Genomic DNA, 22,012 nt, shown 5'->3' with positions numbered 1-22,012 from the left:
TCCCATCACCACAACCTCACACGCTGGATGTTCCTGTATTTGAATGGTTTGTCTCCATCCCAGTGCAGCATGGTGTCGCAGGTGATGGTGTCCAGGTGGTACAGAGACAACGTGGGCTTTATAATATAGCAGTTTTGAGGCTGGTCTTTGAGGGCAGGACGGTGTTGGAAAAGAGCTTTCTCGTGTCCTAGAAAACATAGTCTCATGACATCCCTAGTGAAGATAACTGACTTATCACTTGGTAGATGTAATTGGTAACTTCTCTACACATATTTAAGTTTCATCACCCCAAACCCACATGACTCTCAGTGTTCCTGACCCTGTCTGCTCTTCAGACCTGCCTGATCCACACATAAAACTCTTCTGATGCTCATAACTCAAGTTCCTTGTAACCCTGTGACTGTACACAGTAACAGTGTACCGATGTATGATCACACTACCTGCTGTCATCCAGACGACGAAGGATTCGTTTTGTCCACAATATTGTCCACTGCGTGACTGATTAGCGCCGCGTCCCCTGATGCTTCCTTACTGATAAAGGAATCTCTTCCACTTTTCATTAGTTTCTTTAATAACTCGTTCCAGTACATGATGTAAAGAATTACATGGTTTCTTGATAAACGTGTACACGGTGAGTATGAAAAGAAATCGTCACTAAATCAAATAGAAACAGATAAAACGTATACAAAACATTTCTACCAGATCCCCCCCCCCCACGTAATAAAGAAAGACACTTGCATAAGAGCAAATCAGTCACAAACAGGTATGAAAACGTATATAATTATATATAATGTGGGCTTTTTTGTTTTAAAAAAGAATAATACTTTGAGAGGTGTGTGTAACAGAGCATAGAAGACAAAATCAATACATTAATGTTCATCTGTAAAAGTCTTCATGTCATCTGTCAATCGTTCTCATGGTGTGGGATCAGTGATTATACCAGGTTTGATGACATGAGTGTTATCTCTGACCCTGATGTTCTGCACCTCAGAGCCCCTGTTCATACCAACATCAGTGCATTCACATTACTGATGCCTAATAAGATTTGCTAATATAGCTATACTAACATCAGCTAATGTTACTGCATTATTCCACCTGACCTACGACCCAGAAGGCTCCTTCATGACTGGGTTCTTTTGGTTCTAAAACCTTGATGACATATATTATGTGCTGTCACTAAATATTTTGGTCCTAGACAAGTACACTGTGGTCATTCTAACAGCTTGTTAAGTCAATAGAAGAAATTTCCTGTTATCTAATTAAATTCTGTCACGTTTATGCCATAAACAAAACTTTATCAGAACAGAACCATATCCACTCTACAAAGTACGGAACCAGATGCCATGCTAGACTTTAACTGACATGGAATGTATTTGATAAAGTGAACAAACCATAAACTATTCACTAGCCCACTGTCAGAGTGAGAGCTCCAATGTGCCGGTGGTTCCACAGGAACCTAAGTAACAAGGCATTAATACTGATGAGGGTTGTGCGTGAGGATGTACCATAACCACACAATTTCTGTCTCTAATGGAGTATAGTGTGATGGTTAACCTGTAGTTCTCACACAACATGTATAACATGTTGTGTTTGGCCATTGCTTCGGTTCTGCTCAACATGTGTTTAAACATGAGGTATCTAAGAGGTAGCAGATCCTTCAGTGGACCCGACCATGTCTGCAAGTGCCAGGATTCTGGGAACGAGTAGCAAGCTACAGGAACAGCATTTAGATGGTTCACAAGACCAAGAACCCATTCAAGAATTCAAGAACCGCATGAACCACCTGGAGCAATAAGTTTTAATAAACAGGGGTTTCCTTCTTCTTCTTGCTGGATGAGGATAAAACACTGTGGTGACTTCCACAAGTCCTGTCCACTGGGAAGCTGCAGAATAAACACATCCTGGGTTCTGGCCAAGACTGAGTAAGCAGGTAGTCAAAACCCTCTCTACTGATCACAACTGATCCACCCTCTGAGGCTGACTGACAGATACACGTGTGAAGAATCAATCTATTCAAAGCCTTTAGGCATTCATAAATAAGTACATTTAATAATATTATATATGCGTTTAGTTCCGTTATCATTATTACGAACATTAATATTTTGCTTTCTCTCCTGTGCTCCGTTACGTTTTAGCTGCACTCGTTCTCCATTATTGCGCTGTCTCTCGTTTGTGGATCTGTTCGTGTGCTTTGAGGTGACCAGACTGGCTGAAGCTCTTGCCGCACTGTGAGCAGGTGTATGGCTTCTCACCCGTGTGGATCTGCTGGTGTGCCTTTAAGTGTCCGAGGCGGCCAAAGCTCTTGCCGCACTGTGTGCACTTAAACGGCTTCTCCCCGGTGTGGATCTTCTCATGAGTCTTGAGCACGCCCGAGTTCCCAAAGCTCTTTCCACACTGGGAACACTGGTACGGCTTTTCACTTGTGTGGCTCTGCTGGTGATTGCGGAAGTTCACCTCCTTCGTGAACGCCTTGCCACAGTGCTGGCAGGAGAAAGGCCGCTCACCTGTGTGTACAAGGCGGTGTGCCTTAAGTTCCTTGGAATGGAAAAAGGCCTTTCCACAATCGTCACAAGTGAACGGCTTCTCACCTGTGTGGATACGCTGGTGCGAGCGCAGGTCGTCTGCCTTGGTGAAACCTTTGGGGCAGAAGCTGCAGTTGTAGGGCTTCTGGCCAGTGTGTATCAGTTGGTGCCTCTTCAGGTTGCCTGCTTGGCCGAAGCTCTTGCCACATTGCGAACAGGAGTATGGCCGCTCACCTGTGTGGATTCGCTGGTGCGTCTTCAGGTTTCCCAGAGTGCTGAAGTTCTTTCCGCATTGTGTGCAGGAGAATGGCTTTTCACCTGTCGGGTTGCGAGGTTTGCGTGGTTGTGTTTTTGCTTTCGCAGTGTCTGGGTTTGTGGTGTTTGTATTTGTATGGGCAGACTGCATGTCATACATGTGAGCGGAAGAAAATTCTATAACAGCTTCAGGGCGAAGCTTATTGAGCTCAGTGCGGAGCTCCGCCATACGGATGGACTCAAGAATGTTTGACTCTGCTGTATCCGATGTCTCAGACTTCTCTGATGCGAGCGTTGAGTCATATTCGTACCTGCTAGCTTCAAGTTCCATTGCATAGTAACACTGCAGGTCGGAACTTTGATCCGACTTGATGTAGTCCAGGTTGTCATGCGACACGTAGTCAAAGGCATCATAACTTGCACCGTGGAATGAGTGTAGGTCCGACTTGATGTACTCCAGGCCACTGATCTCCATCCTGACTTGTTCCGTACCCAGTTCCGCAGTGTTCAATGGCTGGATTTGGGACACGTCCACGGTGCGGATGGGAACCAGCTCCAGGTCAGGGTCGCTCTTTACACATGGAAGCATGGCAGTTGGCTCTGCAATCTCTGAGCTAAGTGTGTTTAGCATGGCCAGTGTCGGCGTCACACACTCGGCAGGCAGCGGCTCCAGAGCAGGTGATATACACTCAGAGGCCAGAGTGTTCAGGCCTATTGTGATACACTCCGTCTCCAGCTCAGCCATCATCAGCCAGATTCGTCCCTTAGCAGCCTACTTAATGCTGTGCTGCTGATCTCTTCCCTGATTCTGGACCCTGTAGAAGCCACGCACAAACACACACACACACACACACAAACACACACACAAACACACACAAACACACACAGGTTAGAGTAACGTTAGTGGTTGAGATGTGAAAGAATGTCTCAAGTAACTTTAACTGAGGCAAAAACTCAGTTTAAAAAGCTGGTATAGCACAACAAACACACTGGTGTAACACAACAAACACACTGGTGTAACACAACAAATCCACATGTTGTTGTAACACAACAAACACACTGGTGTAACACAACAAACACACTGGTGTAACACAACAAACACACTGGTGTAACACAACAAATCCACATGTTGTTGTAACACAACAAACACACTGGTGTAACACAACAAACACACTGGTGTAACACAACAAACACACTGGTGTAACACAACAAACACACTGGTGTAACACAACAAATCCACATGTTGTTGTAACACAACAAACACACTGGTGTAACACAACAAACACACTGGTGTAACACAACAAACACACTGGTGTAACACAACAAATCCACAGGTTGTTGTAACACAACAAACACACTGCTGTAACACAGTAAACACATGTTGCTGTAACACAACAAACACACACTGGTGTAATACAACAAACACAGACCGGTGGAACAGAAAAAACACAGACTGGTATAACACAATGAACACCGGTGTGCGTTTGTTGTGTTACACCAGTGTGTGCTTGTGCACCAGTATTGTTTGCTGTGTTACACCATTGTGTGTTTGTTTTATTACACTAGTGTGTAATAAAACACTGGTGTAAAACAACAAACACAGACTGGTGTAACAGAATAAGCAAATACTGTTGTAACACGAATAAGCAAATACTGTTGTAACACAACAAACACACCCTGAACAAATGCACAATGGTGTAATAGAACAAACATACACTGGTGTAACACAATGAAAACTCACTGGTGTAACACAACAAACACACAATGGTGTAACAGAACAGACACACATTGGTGTAACACAACAAACACACACTGGTGTAACACAACAAACGCACATTGGTGTAATAGAACAAATGCATAATGGTGTAATAGAACAAACATACACTGGTGTAACACAATGAAAACTCACTGGTGTAACACAACAAACACACACAGCTGTAACACAACAAACACACAATGGTGTAACAGAACAGACACACATTGGTGTAACAGTACAAACACACACTGGTGTAACACAACAAACACTCAATGGTGTAACAGAACAGACACATATTGGTGTACCAGTACAAACACACACTGGTGTAACACAACAAACACTCAATGGTGTAACAGAACAGACACACATTGGTGTAACAGTACAAACACACACTGGTGTAACACAACAAACACACAATGGTGTAACAGAACAGACACACATTGGTGTAACAGTACAAACACACTGGTGTAACACAACAAACACTCAATGGTGTAACAGAACAGACACACATTGGTGTAACAGTACAAACACACACTGGTGTAACACAACAAACACACAATGGTGTAACAGAACAGACACACATTGGTGTAACAGTACAAACACACACTGGTGTAACACAACAAACACACAATGGTGTAACAGAACAGACACACATTGGTGTAACAGTACAAACACACACTGGTGTAACACAACAAATACTCAATGGTGTAACAGAACAGGCACACATTGGTGTACCAGTACAAACACACACTGGTGTAACACAACAAACACTCAATGGTGTAAAACAACAAACACACATTGGTGTAACAGTACAAACACACACTGGTGTAACACAACAAACACACAATGGTGTAACAGAACAGACACACATTGGTGTAACAGTACAAACACACACTGGTGTAACACAACAAACACTCAATGGTGTAACAGAACAGACACACATTGTTGTACCAGTACAAACACACACTGGTATAACACAACAAACACTCAATGGTGTAACAGAACAGACACACATTGTTGTACCAGTACAAACACACACTGGTATAACACAACAAACACACACTGGTGTAAAACAACAAACACACATTGGTGCAACAGTACAAACACACACTGGTGTAACACAACAAACACTCAATGGTGTAAAACAACAAACACACATTGGTGTAACAGTACAAACACACACTGGTGTAACACAACAAACACACAATGGTGTAACAGAACAGACACACATTGGTGTAACAGTACAAACACACACTGGTGTAACACAACAAACACTCAATGGTGTAACAGAACAGACACACATTGGTGTACCAGTACAAACACACACTGGTATAACACAACAAACACACACTGGTGTAAAACAACAAACACACATTGGTGTAACAGTACAAACACACACTGGTGTAACAGAACAGACACACATTGGTGTAACAGAACAGACACACATTGGTGTAACAGTACAAACACACACTGGTGTAACACAACAAACACACAATGCTGTAACAGAACAGACACACATTGGTGTAACAGTACAAACACACACTGGTGTAACACAACAAACACTCAATGGTGTAACAGAACAGACACACATTGGTGTAACAGTACAAACACACACTGGTGTAACACAACAAACACACAATGGTGTAACAGAACAGACACACATTGGTGTAACAGTACAAACACACACTGGTGTAACACAACAAACACACAATGGTGTAACAGAACAGACACACATTGGTGTAACAGTACAAACACACTGGTGTAACACAACAAATACTCAATGGTGTAACAGAACAGGCACACATTGGTGTACCAGTACAAACACACACTGGTGTAACAGAACAGACACACATTGGTGTAACAGTACAAACACACTGGTGTAACACAACAAATACTCAATGGTGTAACAGAACAGACACACATTGGTGTAACAGTACAAACACACACTGGTGTAACAGAACAGACACACATTGGTGTAACAGAACAGACACACATTGGTGTACCAGTACAAACACACACTGGTGTAACAGAACAGACACACATTGGTGTAACAGAACAGACACACATTGGTGTACCAGTACAAACACACACTGGTGTAACAGAACAGACACACATTGGTGTAACAGAACAGACACACATTGGTGTACCAGTACAAACACACACTGGTGTAATAGAACAGACACACAATGGTGTAACAGAACAGACACACATTGGTGTACCGGTACAAACACACACAGGTGTAACACAACAAACACTCAATGGTGTAACAGAACAGACACACATTGGTGTAACAGTACAAACACACACTGGTGTAACACAACAAACACACAATGGTGTAACAGAACAGACACACATTGGTGTAACAGTACAAACACACACTGGTGTAACACAACAAACACACAATGGTGTAACAGAACAGACACACATTGGTGTAAGAGTACAAACACACTGGTGTAACACAACAAATACTCAATGGTGTAACAGAACAGGCACACATTGGTGTACCAGTACAAACACACACTGGTGTAACAGAACAGACACACATTGGTGTAACAGTACAAACACACTGGTGTAACACAACAAATACTCAATGGTGTAACAGAACAGACACACATTGGTGTACCAGTACAAACACACACTGGTGTAATAGAACAGACACAGAATGGTGTAACAGAACAGACACACATTGGTGTAACAGAACAGACACACATTGGTGTAACAGTACAAACACACACTGATGTAACACAACAAACACACACTGGTGTAAAACAACAAACACACACTGGTGTAAAACAACAAACACACACTGGTGTAAAACAACAAACACACACAACAAACACACACTGGTGTATCACACACACTGGTTAAACAAATATACACTGATGTTGCCCAACAAACATCTAAACAATCTACAAATTGTGTAATTTATCATAAAAATCCAAATGTATATCACAGGTGTACAACTGCCTTAAACACACACACTCTCTCTCTCACACACACACACACACACACACACACACACACACACACACACAAATAGCAAAAAAAGAGCTAGACTCAACACAACACTATAAACTGTGTTCTCTATTAGCTTTAATAATGGGTCATGAGAAGCGCGTGGAGGTGTCAGTCAGTCAGTCAGTCAGTCAGGACGTCAGTCAGTCAGTCAGTCAGGACGTCAGTCAGTCAGTCAGGACGTCAGTCAGTCAGTCAGGACGTCAGTCAGGACGTCAGTCAGTCAGTCAGGACGTCAGTCAGTCAGTCAGTCAGGACGTCAGTCAGTCAGTCAGTCAGTCAGGACGTCAGTCAGTCAGTCAGGACGTCAGTCAGTCAGTCAGTCAGTCAGGACGTCTATACGAGGCCGCGGTATGAATAATGAGCGAAATCACAACGTAAAGCAGAAATAAACCTTATGCACTGATATTTAGCATTAGCATTGTGTGCTAAAATGCTAATCTGTGTCGTGCTAATGAAGCTTCGATACTTTCTGATTTTATTCAAACAGTCGATGTGTTTTTACACAATAAATCTGTGTGTGTGTGTGTGTGTGTGTGTGTGTAGCGGAACTCGGATGATATGATGTTTATACACAATGTAACTGTGCGGAATTTTCGCTTTCTGTCAGTTTTCTGACCGCAGTGATAAAGGAGTAATAAAGAGAGGTGTGTGTGTGTGTGTGTGTGTGTGTGTAGTGTGTGTGTGTGTGTGTGTGTAGTGAGTCTGTAGTGAGTCTGAGGCCCACAGTGCTGCTGCTGCTGCTGCTGACACAGAGGCCATCTTGTTTATGGCTAACGCTAATCTGCTACAGACACAAACTTCAGCACTCTCATTACCGCATGTAACTTTTCTCCGTTTTGGATTTTGTGTGTATTTTGCTTTGCGGTTTTGCACGCGCCGTCTCACCGCTTCCGTGTGTTCACGTGTGTATAATGAAACGGAAACAAACGGAAACGCAACAATTTATTGCTGTTACTCTGAATCTTATGCATGAATTCGGCCGCACGTGCAGACATGAGAAAATAGATGCAGAAAATTAATAAAAGGATGAAAGTTATAGAAGTACGAGGGAGAATTATGGGATGTTTGCACGCGCTTTTATTTTACCTGCAGTTTCCCCGGTGCATTGCTTCTCTCTCTCTCTCTCTGTAGCGCGCGGGCTCGTCGCTCAGCCCCGGAGCCGCCACGTCCGCGAGCCGTCTCTCTCTCTCTCTCTCTCTCTCTCTCTCTCTCCTTCCTCCCTTCTCGCGCCTGCCTCCTGCTTCTCCTCCTTCTTTCCCCCGTTTCCGCAGCTCGCGCTCGCTTCTCTCAGCCACACCGGTTTAACGGCAGTGCGCGCGCGCAGCTGCAGCCACATCAGGAACAGCAGCGCGTGCGGAGTCTCGGTGACCTACTTCCGATAAAATGTGGGTGTTTTATCTGGTCGAAATAAACAGCGTCAGAGCCTCGTGCATTGTGACAGATTGACATGTAGTAGAGCATGTGGTAAATCTGAACACGTGTTTACACGTTTAGTGATGCTGTAGTGTAGTGACATTAACACTATACAGTATACTGTTGTGTACGGTGTTATAATCACCGTCATGTTGTGTATGTACATGACATTAACACTATATACTGTTGTGTACGGTGTTATAGTCACCGTCATGTTGTGTATGTACATGACATTAACACTATATACTGTTGTGTACGGTGTTATAGTCACCGTCATGTTGTGTATGTACATGACATTAACACTATACAGTATACTGTTGTGTACGGTGTTATAATAACCGTCATGTTGTGTATGTACATGACATTAACACTATATACTGTTGTGTACGGTGTTATAGTCACCGTCATGTTGTGTATGTACATGACATTAACACTATACTGTTGTGTACGGTGTTATAGTCACCGTCATGTTGTGTATGTACATGACATTAACACTATACAGTATACTGTTGTGTACGGTGTTATAATCACCGTCATGTTGTGTATGTACATGACATTAACACTATACAGTATACTGTTGTGTACGGTGTTATAATAACCGTCATGTTGTGTATGTGCATGAAATTAACACTATACAGTATACTGTTGTGTACGGTGTTATAATCACCGTCATGTTGTGTATGTGCATGACATTAACACTATACAGTATATTGTTGTGTACGGTGTTATAATCACCGTCATGTTGTGCATGTGCATGACATTAACACTATATACTGTTGTGTACGGCGTTATAATCACCGTCATGTTGTGTATGTGCATGACATTAACACTATATACTGTTGTGCACGGTGTTATAATCACTGTCATGTTGTGCATGTGCATGACATTAACACTATATACTGTTGTGCACGGTGTTATAATCACCGTCATGTTGTGTATGTGCATGACATTAACACTACATACTGTTGTGCACGGTGTTATAATCACCGTCATGTTGTGTATGTACATGACATTAACACTATATACTGTTGTGCACGGTGTTATAGTCACCGTCATGTTGTGTATGTACATGACATTAACACTATACTGTTGTGCACGGTGTTATAGTCACCGTCATGGTCTGGCAGAAGCAGTTTGTGTGCACGTGCGCAGGATGTCACTAATGTATTGCATAATGACTACAGCCCCATTGACTCTCTATGTAAGTGCATTGATGAAATTAACAGTTGGATGCGTCAAAACTTCCTCCAGTTAAACAAAGACAAAACCGAAGTCATTGTATTCAGAAATAAAGATGAAACTCTCAAAGTTAACACACACCTTGACTCTAGGGGTCTAAAGACACAAAATAAAGTCAGAAATCTTGGTGTAATTTTAGAGTCTGACCTTAATTTCAGTAGTCATGTGAAAGCGATAAGCAAATCAGCTTACTACCATCTCAGAAATAGAGCCAGAATTAGATGTTTTGTCTCAAGACAGGACTTAGAGAAACTTGTTCATGCTTTCATCACCAGCAGGGTGGATTATTGCAATGGACTCCTTACTGGGATCCCCAAAAAGACCATTAGACAGCTGCAGCTCATACAGAACGCTGCTGCCAGAATTCTGACCAGAACCAATAAATCTGAGCACATCACTCCAGTCCTCAGGTCCTTACACTGGCTTCCAGTTCCATTTAGAATAGATTTTAATGTATTGTTACTCGTTTATAAATCACTTCATGGCTTAGGACCGAAATACATTACAGATATGCTAACTGAATATAAACCAAACAGACGACTCAGATCATTAGGATCAGGTCAGTTAGAGATACCAAGGGTTCACTCAAAACAAGGTGCGTCAGCATTTAGTTATTACGTCACCTATAGCTGGAATCAGCTTCCAGAAGAGATCAGATGTGCTTCAACAGTAGACACTTTTAAATCAAGATTAAAAACACATCTGTTTAACTCTGTATTTACTAAATGATCACTGTGATGCTTCACACTGACTGCACTTTTTATCCAAATCACTTTTACTCCTGTTTTATTCTTTTTAACATATTTTAAACTGTTTTTATTAAAATCACATTTATTTTCTTTAATTGTTCTTTGTTTTTATTATGATTTTATCGTATGTCTCTTATTTTTACATATATTTTTTTTCTCTCTTATAAATTGTTTTCTAATTTCTATGTAAAGCACTTTGAATGTCCTCTGTGTATGAAATGTGCTATACAAATAAACTTGCTTTGCCTAAAGAGCTCAAATCAAAATGCTTCTGTTTAGGTTTCTGATTATTTTTAGATTATTTACAATTTGAACTTAATGAGTGTTTAGTATTCACTACATCTCCTTTTTGCTCTAATGACATCGAGCACTCGAGCTGATCTCATGGTCCGTTTAGATCAGATCCATCTTCAGTGGAAGAGATCAGACATGAGAAAAATCTGACCTTTAACATTCTCGATATCACACACATTGAAATTGGGAAGAAGAAATAGTGCAGATTACTGACCACTTCAACTGCAAAAGAAAAGATGTCTTTTATTCATCATCATCATCATCATCATCATCACTGTGGACACTGAGTACAGCTTGTCCAGGCAGTGCAGTGTTCAGTCTGACAGGTTAGGAGTGTTAAAACACATCATGCTGCTCTTTGCGCTCTGAAGTCTGAAGTTCACACATTCAGTGATTTTATCTCTGCAACCCTCCAGTTGCTGTACCATGAATTCACCACTAGGTGTTCTTACTACTGGTTGCCATGGGAACAACATTTACCAGTCAGCAACATTAGCATTCCATACATGTATACCTTCATCACCTCATTATAACACCTCACTGTTACACCTCATTATAACACCTCACTGCTACACATCATTATAACTCCTCACTGTTACACCTCATTATAATACCTCACTGTTACACTTCATTATAACACCTCGCTTTTATACCTCATTATAACACCCCACTGTTACACCTCACTGATACACCTCATTATAACACCTCATCATAACACCCCACTGTTACACCTAACTGATACACCTCATTATAACACCTCACTGTTACACCTCATTATAACACCTCACTGTTACACCTCATTATAACACCTCACTGTTACACCTCATTATAACACCTCACTGTTACACCTCATTATAACACCTCACTGTTACACCACATTATAACACCTCACTGTTACACCTCATTATAACACCTCACTGTTACACCTCATTGTAACACCTCACTGTTACACCTCATTATAACACCTCACTGTTACACCACATTATAACACCTCACTGTTACACCTCATTATAACACCTCGCTGTTACACCTCATTATAACACCTCACTGTTACACCTCATTATAACACCTCACTGTTACCCCTCATTATAACACCTCGCTGTTACACCTCATTATAACACCTCGCTGTTACACCTCATTATAACACCCCACTGTTACACCTTACTGATACACCTCATTATAACACAGCACTGTTACACCTCATTATAACACCTCACTGTTACATCTCATTATAACACTTCATTATAACACCTCATTATAACACCTCACTGTTACACCACATTATAACACCTCATTATAACACCTCATTATAATACCTCATTATAACACATCATTATAACACCTCACTGTTACACCTCATTATAACACCTCACTGTTACACCTCATTGTAACACCTCATATTACAACTCATTATAACACCTCACTGTTACAACTCATTATAACACCTCACTGTTACACCTCATTATAACACCTCACTGTTACACCTCATTATTACACCTCATTATAACACCTCGCTGTTATTTTTCACGGTTACATGTCAATATTAAACGTTATTATGTCACTGCTGCAAATTGTTACACAGAGATTGAGGATACAATAAAAACTAATTTCTTGTTAATACATAACTCATTTATTACTTCTTCACACAATTAACTACTGAGATTACAACAAAAATCAGAACATCAAAATGAGGGTGAAACGTTCTACAAAAACAATCTTTCAGTTAAGGACAAAGCTTTGTTGCATAATTCATTAATACATTTCAAGAAATCATCTACAGCCTCAGACGAGGTGTGAAGTTTATTTATTTGTTTGTTTAAACACACAAATGCCCTCTTCAAATGTACTGGAACACAAAAGAAGTTCCTTTGTTTGTTCTTTACACTGAAGATTTAGGTTTGAGCTCAAAAGATGAACAGGAGTTGAAAACAACAGCCAAACCTCCACGGGGCAGAGAGAAGGTCTCACAATCTGCTGGAAAAGACTAGAGCAGGAATATAAAGACCATAAGGTAAGCTGCAAACCAAAGTGGAAAAGGTTTAAGACTGGCCAAGTCAAACAGACCTTTGGTGACGTTGGAGTCTGATGCAGTTAAGTGTTACTGACTTGAACTTCCTTTAAGAATATCTGTTCCGATACTTTTGTTCACACAAAGTGAGGTGTGAGACCCAGGTGTCATGTTTTTAGGTGATTAACACATCTACATGTAAACATCAGGAAACGTGCTAAAATTCTGATCGTCTCATTTTCATCAACACAAATGTCTTCAGTATAAAGGACAAACAGAGGAACTGCTCTGGTGTTCCAATACTTTTGGAGTGTGTGTGTATAAAAGTAAAATCTGTAAGCAGACAGAAACAACTGCTATTATTACATTGCTCCATTCTCATTTAGTGCATATGTAAAATATCATTCCTCACTTAACATTTCCTTATGTTTCTCTTTAATGCAGCATTGCATCATTTTAGAACATTGTTTGGTAATAATCTGACATTTTGTTCTTTTTGACAAAGTCATTATTTGTATAAACTGTTCAAAAGAAAAACTAAATCATGACCCACATCAACATTCTTTTGTCAGGAATGTTGTATATTGTAAATAATCAAAAAAAAAATCACAATTAGTTAAAAATTACAAAACAATCTATACAGAATAAAATGATTGGCCTTATATGTGACTTTTGCATGGCTTAAGCGTAGAGACTTCATTCACACCTTTTCTTTGTCTTTGAGTGGATTATAAAGTCAATTATAAAAGTCTGTTTGCTTTACTGTTTTTTTTTTTTTGTTTGTTTTTTTTTACCAGTGCATTTCAGAATAAAACCTGTCTGATAGCCAAATAACCTTTTATAAAAACATATAAACATAAATGAGATAAAAAAAAACAAATACATGCTAAAATAATCACCCTGTGTTGAGAGGTAATGAGCTATGGGGACTTTACGCCACAATGAGGTACGTTTGTGTGGAAAAGAACCGAAAGTGCAAAATGGTCTTTGTAAGAAAGCGCCGTAACGTTCGGTTTTACTCCTCATCATCATCATCATCATCATCATCATCACTGCTGAAGTTAATAAAGTTTATGGTTAGAAAGGGCTGGTGGGTCATTACAGCTCCACACATGAAACTGGTCACAACACAAAATGTGAAAATGTAAATGCTCAACGTTTCGTCCCTTCTGGAAGTTCCTCTTGGAGCTGGCAGATTAAAATGCAGATCAAATATCGACATCGTGATAAACGATGTCACACCGTGCTGAGATTTCCTGATAATAATCTTATTTATTTAATATCATTATGAACTAAATGGAAGCAGCTGGAGTTTGTTGGTGTGAAACTGTTGACGGTAGAGACTCTGAGTCTTTATATACAAATCTGACCTTCTCCTCAACACCTTCAGTCTAATCTAATCTGGAGAAGGTCTGATTATTATTGATCACTTCTTTATTTTTAATCATTCAGCGTGCACTAATGATCAGTTGTACAATATACTGCAAAATCTATTATTATTATTATTGTTGTTGTTGTTGTTGTTGTTATTATTATTATTATTATTATTATTATTATTATTGTTGTTATTATTATGACTCTTTAGCCTATAACACACAACCGGGTAAACTATGGAATTTTTTATTTTAGATTCTTATATTCTTTGAAGCGATGTCTGTAGTTAAAAGCTCAGACTGTTTGGGATTTCCAGTTTTACAGCTCCAGAAGAAGGAACAATGAAAATTTGCATAAATCTCCACATGATGGATGTTGGATGAAGTCGTGCACTTCTGAAGTTTGCAGAAATCGAAATCTTTAGTTCCTCATCTGTGTTTAGATTCGATCAGAAACTCAGATAAATCTAGTCCGATTGTGTGAAGAGGTATTTCTGAAAGTGAAGACTGGAGTTTATGTATTTATTTACAATTAAAATGTTCGTAGGCTGTTTTTTTTAATCTTCCTGTCACATGACATGACCTCGTGTTTGTGTTTCCATCCAACTGTGTTTGATGAACCGAGCTACTCTGTGATGTATTTCAGAACGATCCGTGTCTCAGAAACGGCTCAGTGTCTGACGACATGCCATCTCATACAGCGGCCCTGTTCCTGGGGAAGTGGGCGGGACTTTAACATGTTTAACGATGAAATCTGTCAGTAAGCACAAGTGAAACACACAATGATCTCTTCCTAACCTGAATGTATGCTTAGTTCTCTGGTAAGAGTTTTCCCTCTGTCACCTCTCAACACTGTGGAACCACCCTACATATCAGGTGTCAAACTGGGGTACAGGGAAACGCTGGTGTTCAGGTAAATGTTTTGAGATGATCTGAGACCTGGACTTGAATACATGGATGGAAACACAGCCAGAGACAAGACTTTATTTCAGCACAAAACTCTCTCTGGTTAATCTGTCATATATTTAAATATAGTTAAAATTTAAGATCACTTCCTCACAACACACAAACACAATGAATTGGAGAATCAAAAGTTCCTTACGTTGTTTGATGTACCTTCACACGCTAAGTTTTTGTTAGCTGCGTGTTTATGATCATGAGTTTGTGTGTCATGGTGATTCCGTGCGCCGTGTATCGTCAGACCGTCGTCACTGCCCCGAGTCACGAGTCGTGTTGGACATGTTTCTGATGTGATACTGTGATAAAATGTTGGGAAATGATGGTGCAACGTCAGCACATCTGGAAATGTATGGAATCTCCTGCTTCACGCTGGAGAACGTCCTCTCATGTGGTTTTCCCCGAATCGGTGCATGCGTGAGTGTGGAGTTTGGAGAACGGCGAGTGAGCTTCCTTGTGTGTAAGCTTGTGCACTTTGAGCAGATGAGCTCGGCTGAACTTCTTGCCGCAGGTCTTACAGGCATGGTTCTTCCTCCCGCTCCTGCAGGACCTTGGCTTGGCTTCTTCTTCCTCTCCTTGCAACTCCTCCTGGTCCTCGAGGTCTTTGCCACCATCACGTTCATCTGCTCTGATGGTGTCCTGATGAGGCGTTTGAGCCCTGTGCAGTGAGGTGATAGCATTCAGCAGACTCTCCTCTGACTCCATTGACTCGTCTTCGCCATCTAACAGCTGAGACGGAAGCGTGAGCAGGCGGTGGAGCATCGACGGCGATTTTAACTGAACATCGTCTTCTAGAAAACAAAAGCACAGGGCCACAGTGTAAGGAGCCGCATGACCCAGACACACAGCAGCATTTAACTTCTACTTTCTAACTATAATCACGAACAGACGGCTGAAATAAATCTGCGATTAACAGTTAATTAACTCTTTTTATTAACCATTAAATGTGAGTTTATTAGCCATGTTTAAATCAGAAAGCAATTACAAGCAAATGTTTGTCTGTCTGTCTGTCTGTCTGTCTGTCTGTTATTCTTTATTTGTGGTGTCTCACCCTTCAGGCTTGTCTCGGAAGTCTGCTGGGTGTCAAAGTTCACAGTCGGGGCCTGAGTGTCCTGCAGCCATTGTGGCCGATCTGATTGGCTCTCGTCTTTCCTGTGTGGCCCTGAGTCTGGTCTGATTGGTCCTTCAGAAGGGAAACATGACTGTTCTGCTTTAATGTCTCCGGGTTCTTTAATGGGCCAAATGTCAGCACACCACTTCTGACCGAACACCTGATCCAGCACTGGAACCCAGTCCTGAGACACGCTGATCACTGTCGGGGGGGCAGAGTCTGACACACACACACACACACACACGCCCCGCAGACAGAAACACACTTCTGCTTAACTCACTTTGTACTAGAGTTGTGTGATTTGAATTGTTATATTCTATACCATTGTTGATGTTATAATGTTGGTCTTTGTTGTTCTCTCAGCTGATTAATCAGGAATAGTTTCAGTCTACCTTAAGGTGTGAATTGTGGGCAGGTTTTACTCATTTAAACTGAAGGTCTTAAACTGAAGGTTTGTAAGTATCTCTCAAACACATTGTGTATAAGTGTCTAGTGCTGTTTGATATATTCTATGCTTGTGCTGTTTAATATGTGCCTTAAACCCATCTCTGTAGTCACTTCCTACTGTCACAGACGCTCTCGTCTACAGAGCAGAGGTCACAATCCCACTAACCTCATCTACCCTCCTCTGTTGTGTAAGTCTCAAACAGTGGTGGTAGGTGGGCTCTGGAATTGCCAGTCTGCTGTGAAAAAAGCTGATTTTATCTCTGCTTTAACTTCCCATTACTCCTTTGATTTTCTTGCACTAACAGAGACCTGGATATCCCCACAGAACACTGCTACACCAGCTGCTCCATCCTCTGCCTATGCTTTCTCTCACTCACCACGAGAGAAACAGGCAGGGGTGGTGGTACAGGTTTACTGTTGTTAAGGAGATGGTGCTTTACACCTCTCCTCTTGTCTCATTTAACCATCTCCTCTTTTGAATTCCATGCCATTTCAGTTACCTCTCCAATTAACCTTGTTATCATTGTTGTTTACCGCCCTCCTGGTCCCCTAGGTGACTTCCTGGAAGAAATGGACACACTGCTTAGTGCTTTCCCTTCTGATAGCTCCCCCCTGACAGTGCTTGGTGACTTCAACCTCCCCTCTGACAAGCTACGTTCTTCTTCCCTCCTGTCTCTTCTCGACTCATTCACACTCACACTCAACAACTACATCCCCACACACAAAGGAGGCAATGTCCTGGACCTGGTTTTCACCCGTCCTTCTCCAGCTACAGACGTGACTGCTACCCCACTACACGTCTCAGATCATCACCTGGTGTCCTTCACCATCACTCTCCTAAAACTAGCTTTCAGCATCTCAGTCTTACCTGTCGTAACCTCCACTCTGTCTCCCCTTCTTCTGTAGCTTCTGGAACTCTTTCATGTCTTCCTGATCCTGACTCTTTTTAGTCATTACACTTGGACTCAGCCACGGACACTTTCCTCTGCTCTCTTTTCCATCCTCAGATAACACAGCTTCTGACCGGATATCAGCATGTCTGGCAGACATTTCATCATGGATGACTGCTCATCAGTTAAAGCTCAATCCTAACAAAACTGAACTGCTGATCATCAGGTGATTCATCCCCAGGTCATGATCTTGTTACATCCCTACATAATGATCTGATCTCCCCTTCAGCCACAGCTCACAACCTTGGGGTAACCATGGACAATCAACTGTCCTTTTCCTCTCATGTTCCTAATGTGACTCGCTCATGTCGGTTTCTTCTCTACAACATTAGAAGGATTCGGCCATTTTTCCCCACACAGGCTGCTCGGGTACTTGTTCAGTCTCTTGTCATCACAACACTGGACTACTGCAGCTCTCTCTATCAGGTCTACATATGAACACAATTCATCCTCTGCACATTTAAATGTGGAAGATATCCCTCAGACACGTGGTATCACCCCGACACGTACCCTCATCCCCAAATACCTTCAAACACACAAACTTCGAACAGCCTCCACCTTCGACATGTGGTTCATACAGAGAAACAGGACGTGAGAGAGGAACAGGTACCTTCAGTGTTCTGCAGCTGTTCCATTCCCTGTTCTTTTGCATCTGCTCTCTCCTCATCCTTCACTACATCAGTGATGTTTGGAGATCCCACCTGGTCTCCCTGAGACTCGTTTATCTCCACTTTGCCAGCTCCGTTCTCCTCCACCACACCACGTAGCTTCTCCATTAGCTCCTCATTCTCCCGGTCTGTCTTCCTGAGCTCCAGAAGAACATCGTCAAAGCTGTCCTCTACAATCTTACTGAGCTCACGCACAGCAAACTCCAGCACACGTTCCATCACCACCTTCAGCTGGCCTGCAGGGGAAAACACACACACGTAGGTTACAAGAATCCCGAACTGTCAAATCCTCAACAGTAACATGTTTTCCTGATAAAGACATTTTACATTTACAGTATTTAGTAGACGTCTTTATCCAAAGCGTTGTATGAAGGTGCCTTTAAAGTCTCTACCACAGACTTAAGATACCATCAACCTAAAACTCTGTTCAGTTTTGTTCGTTTTTTTTACACACATAAACAAGGGAAAAAGTGTTAGCTGAAGTGTTTCAGGAAGAGGCAGGACATCACATGGGGTTTAAAGACAGCCAGTGACTGTGCTGTTCAGACGTCTAGGTGAAGTTGATTCCACCCCCTCGGTACAGAACAGAGAAGAGTCTTGATGTGTTCCTCTCTCTTACCCTGAGAGATGGACCAGTGGTGCAGTGCTGTAGGGCCTCAGTGCTCTGAGGGAGCAAGGTGCAGTGTGAGGAGTGATGAGGGCTCTGAGGTAAAAGGGAGCTGCTCTGGTGTTGTAAACAATCATCAGTGTTTAAATCTGATGTGTTCAACTACAGGAGCCGGTGGAGGAGCACAGCAGTGGGGTGGTGTGGAGAAAAATGACCGAATGCTTCTAATGTTGTAGAGAAGAAACCGACATGAGCGAGTCACAGTAACATGTGAGGAAAAGGACAGTTGTGTGTCCGTGGTTGTATCCAGAGGTTGTGAGCTGTGACTGAAGGGGACATCATAACGATATCATAAAGAAACGTTGTATAGGTACTGCGTCACCTATAAATAAAATGTCAATAAAAGCTTCTTGACTTGACTAAAGCATCGTGAAGTCTTCCAGGACAGAATCCTGACGTTATCCTGGACAGTAGTTTGAGATCATCCTGGATCATTTTAACACAACTCCCCCCTACACAGTGAAACTACAGGACAAGTAGCACAGCATCCTGCACAGTACAGTAACATGTTCCTTATGACACTGGGATTATTTCTGATAGCAGCGGAACATCATTTAGGAATCAGAAGACTGTTCTGTATTGTGGTCACTTTGACCCCCAAGAAATAACCATCTAAACATACATGAGACAAGATCAGTGCTCAGAGTCAGTAAAACAACACAGCTGGGTTAACAGCGTCCACACCAATATACTCCACACATTCTTTCTCTGTCAGAAAAAGGTAATACTGTGTGTGTGTGTGTGTGTGTGTGTGTGTGTGTGTGTGTGTGTGTGTAGAATCACGGCCAAAAACACACAGATGAACAATGTTTACAGATGCTACTGTAGAGCAAGACACGCCCACAGGGCGGGACTTATACATTTTATAGTGAACTTAATTGGATAAACACAAGATTAGTGCAGGATGAGTCACCAACAACGTCGTGGTTTTATTTTAACACCCAGTTTCTTAACGGCTCTGAAACACTTTACATTATTTATTATCTTTCTCTTATATTAGTTAGTGTTTGTGTTGATGTATATAATGATGGTTTACAGAGGAGTATGTAGCAATCCCACACACACACACACACACACACACACACACACACACACACACACACTTCGTGGCATGTAAATTACTGGTGCATATTTAAGCGCCCTGGAAGTGAGCGACCTTCCCCCTGCTTCCGCTTTTTAAAAAAATCTCGTGTTATTATTTTTCCCTAAACACAAAGAGTTACAGACACTACAGACACTACAGACACTACAGACACTACAGACACTACAGACACTACAGACTTCCGCCACTTTCTTACCCACAGCTCGTCTTTTCTGCTCGTGCCGGACAGAGTCGTGTTGATATGCGGGCCTAGAGGCGGCATGTTGCGGCTCGGGGTCCTCCGTCTCCCCGCTCTCTCTCTCCGCGCGTCCCGCAGACTGCAGGGTGTCTCTGAGCCGCTGGTTCTCCTGCTCCTTACGGGCCGTTTCCAGGAGCATGGAGCTCAGACTGCCCCCGACCGTCCCTGTGATCTCGGTCACTGCGACCTGCACCACCTGCTCCAGCACAGACTCCAGCTGGCCCTGAAAAAACGAGATGTACAGCGAGCCGTTCATCTTTTCTCCTCCGTTGTGTGGACACTAAGATCTGGTCTCATTCTTCTGTTAAAAACAAATCAGGAGACGAGAACCAGGAGGGGAACAACACGGTGATGCCTTCCCTTTCTGCGCAACACACACACACACACACACACACACACACACACACACACACACCCCTTTGTGACATTCTGTGCCGTAACGACACACAACAACGCGCATGCACAAAGCGCCTCGTCTTTATTAGTCATATTCCTGGTGTTCCTCACGATTTACACACTTTGTACATCCCATAATACCAGATGCGGTAGATCAGCGGTAAAGGTGTTGGTCTAATGCTCATAAGGTTGTGAGATCAAATCCCCTGGCTCATTGAGCAAGGCCCGTAACTGCTCAGATGTAACTGGATTCTGTTAAAGTTGCAGTTTGTAACCTCCATCTCCATTAAAGCAGCCATCCGTTTATTTCCCAAGATATCCTTGGGGATGAAAAAAGTGGATCTGTCATAACAAGTGTTTGTAGTCAGTGGTGTAGGCTGTAAGATCTTTCTGTTTGGTTGTGTATGAGAACTGGTCGTCTCACGTTGTCTCATGTCATCTCATGATTTTTCATGTTTTCTCACGTTGTCTCATGTCTCATGTTGTCTCATGTCTCATGTTGTCTCATGTCTCATGTTGTCACATGTCTCATGTTGTCTCATGTCTCATGTTGTCTCATGTTGTCTCATGTCACTGTACTGTGTCAGCTATAGATGGTTGAAATGACAATAAAAGCTTCTTGACTATAGTTCTGCTTAACATTTATTTACCACTGCCGTTTTCTCTGGGGAAGGATTTTGTTGTTTTGAGGCCTTTTTCTGCCCTTTTCTCCAGTTTTCTGCCCTTTTCTGCCCTTTTGTTGCAGTTTTTTGCCCTTTTCTGTGCTTGATATAAGTATACAATTCTTTTAACTAATTTGGTCTCATAAATCTGATAAAGTCCATCTTTTGAATGTAATTGAATATAATT

At 41.9% G+C, this 22,012-nt stretch overlaps 2 protein-coding genes across 2 annotated transcripts; both read right to left on the bottom strand.

Annotated features, from left to right (window-relative positions):
* Positions 1 to 553: 553 nt before the first annotated feature.
* On the bottom strand, positions 554 to 8,924 carry si:dkeyp-113d7.1 (uncharacterized protein LOC407709 homolog). Its single transcript, XM_060897589.1, has 2 exons — positions 8,638 to 8,924; positions 554 to 3,592 (listed from the first exon to the last, which is right to left on the bottom strand). Exon 2 carries the CDS (start codon positions 3,523 to 3,525, stop codon positions 2,152 to 2,154), a length of 1,374 nt encoding a protein of 457 aa, XP_060753572.1. The 5' UTR covers positions 3,526 to 3,592; positions 8,638 to 8,924; the 3' UTR covers positions 554 to 2,151.
* Positions 8,925 to 12,869: 3,945 nt separating this feature from the next.
* On the bottom strand, positions 12,870 to 21,191 carry si:dkeyp-113d7.10 (uncharacterized). Its single transcript, XM_060897412.1, has 4 exons — positions 20,726 to 21,191; positions 18,703 to 18,996; positions 16,636 to 16,914; positions 12,870 to 16,375 (listed from the first exon to the last, which is right to left on the bottom strand). The coding sequence occupies exons 1-4, from the start codon at positions 21,021 to 21,023 to the stop codon at positions 15,972 to 15,974; spliced, it is 1,275 nt and encodes a 424-aa protein (XP_060753395.1). The 5' UTR covers positions 21,024 to 21,191; the 3' UTR covers positions 12,870 to 15,971.
* Positions 21,192 to 22,012: the final 821 nt, after the last annotated feature.

This window comes from Tachysurus vachellii, chromosome 21 (assembly GCF_030014155.1).
Source record: "Tachysurus vachellii isolate PV-2020 chromosome 21, HZAU_Pvac_v1, whole genome shotgun sequence".
In the NCBI taxonomy this organism is placed as follows: domain Eukaryota; kingdom Metazoa; phylum Chordata; class Actinopteri; order Siluriformes; family Bagridae; genus Tachysurus; species Tachysurus vachellii.
The sequence above is the reverse complement of the archived record's forward strand: the minus strand, read 5'-3'. Positions and strand labels throughout refer to the sequence as shown.

What these genes read in the sequence shown, in the direction of transcription:
- si:dkeyp-113d7.1 (XM_060897589.1), bottom strand. Translation starts at nt 3,525, where the DNA reads ATGATGGCTGAGCTGGAGACGGAGTGTATCACAATAGGCCTGAACACT.
- si:dkeyp-113d7.10 (XM_060897412.1), bottom strand. Translation starts at nt 21,023, where the DNA reads ATGAACGGCTCGCTGTACATCTCGTTTTTTCAGGGCCAGCTGGAGTCT. An exon ending in GCAGAAAAGACGAGCTGTGG is followed by an intron (nt 18,997 to 20,725) that starts GTAAGAAAGTGG and finishes TTTCCCCTGCAG; the next exon opens with GCCAGCTGAAGGTGGTGATG. An exon ending in ACAGCTGCAGAACACTGAAG is followed by an intron (nt 16,915 to 18,702) that starts GTACCTGTTCCT and finishes TGTGTGTGTCAG; the next exon opens with ACTCTGCCCCCCCGACAGTG.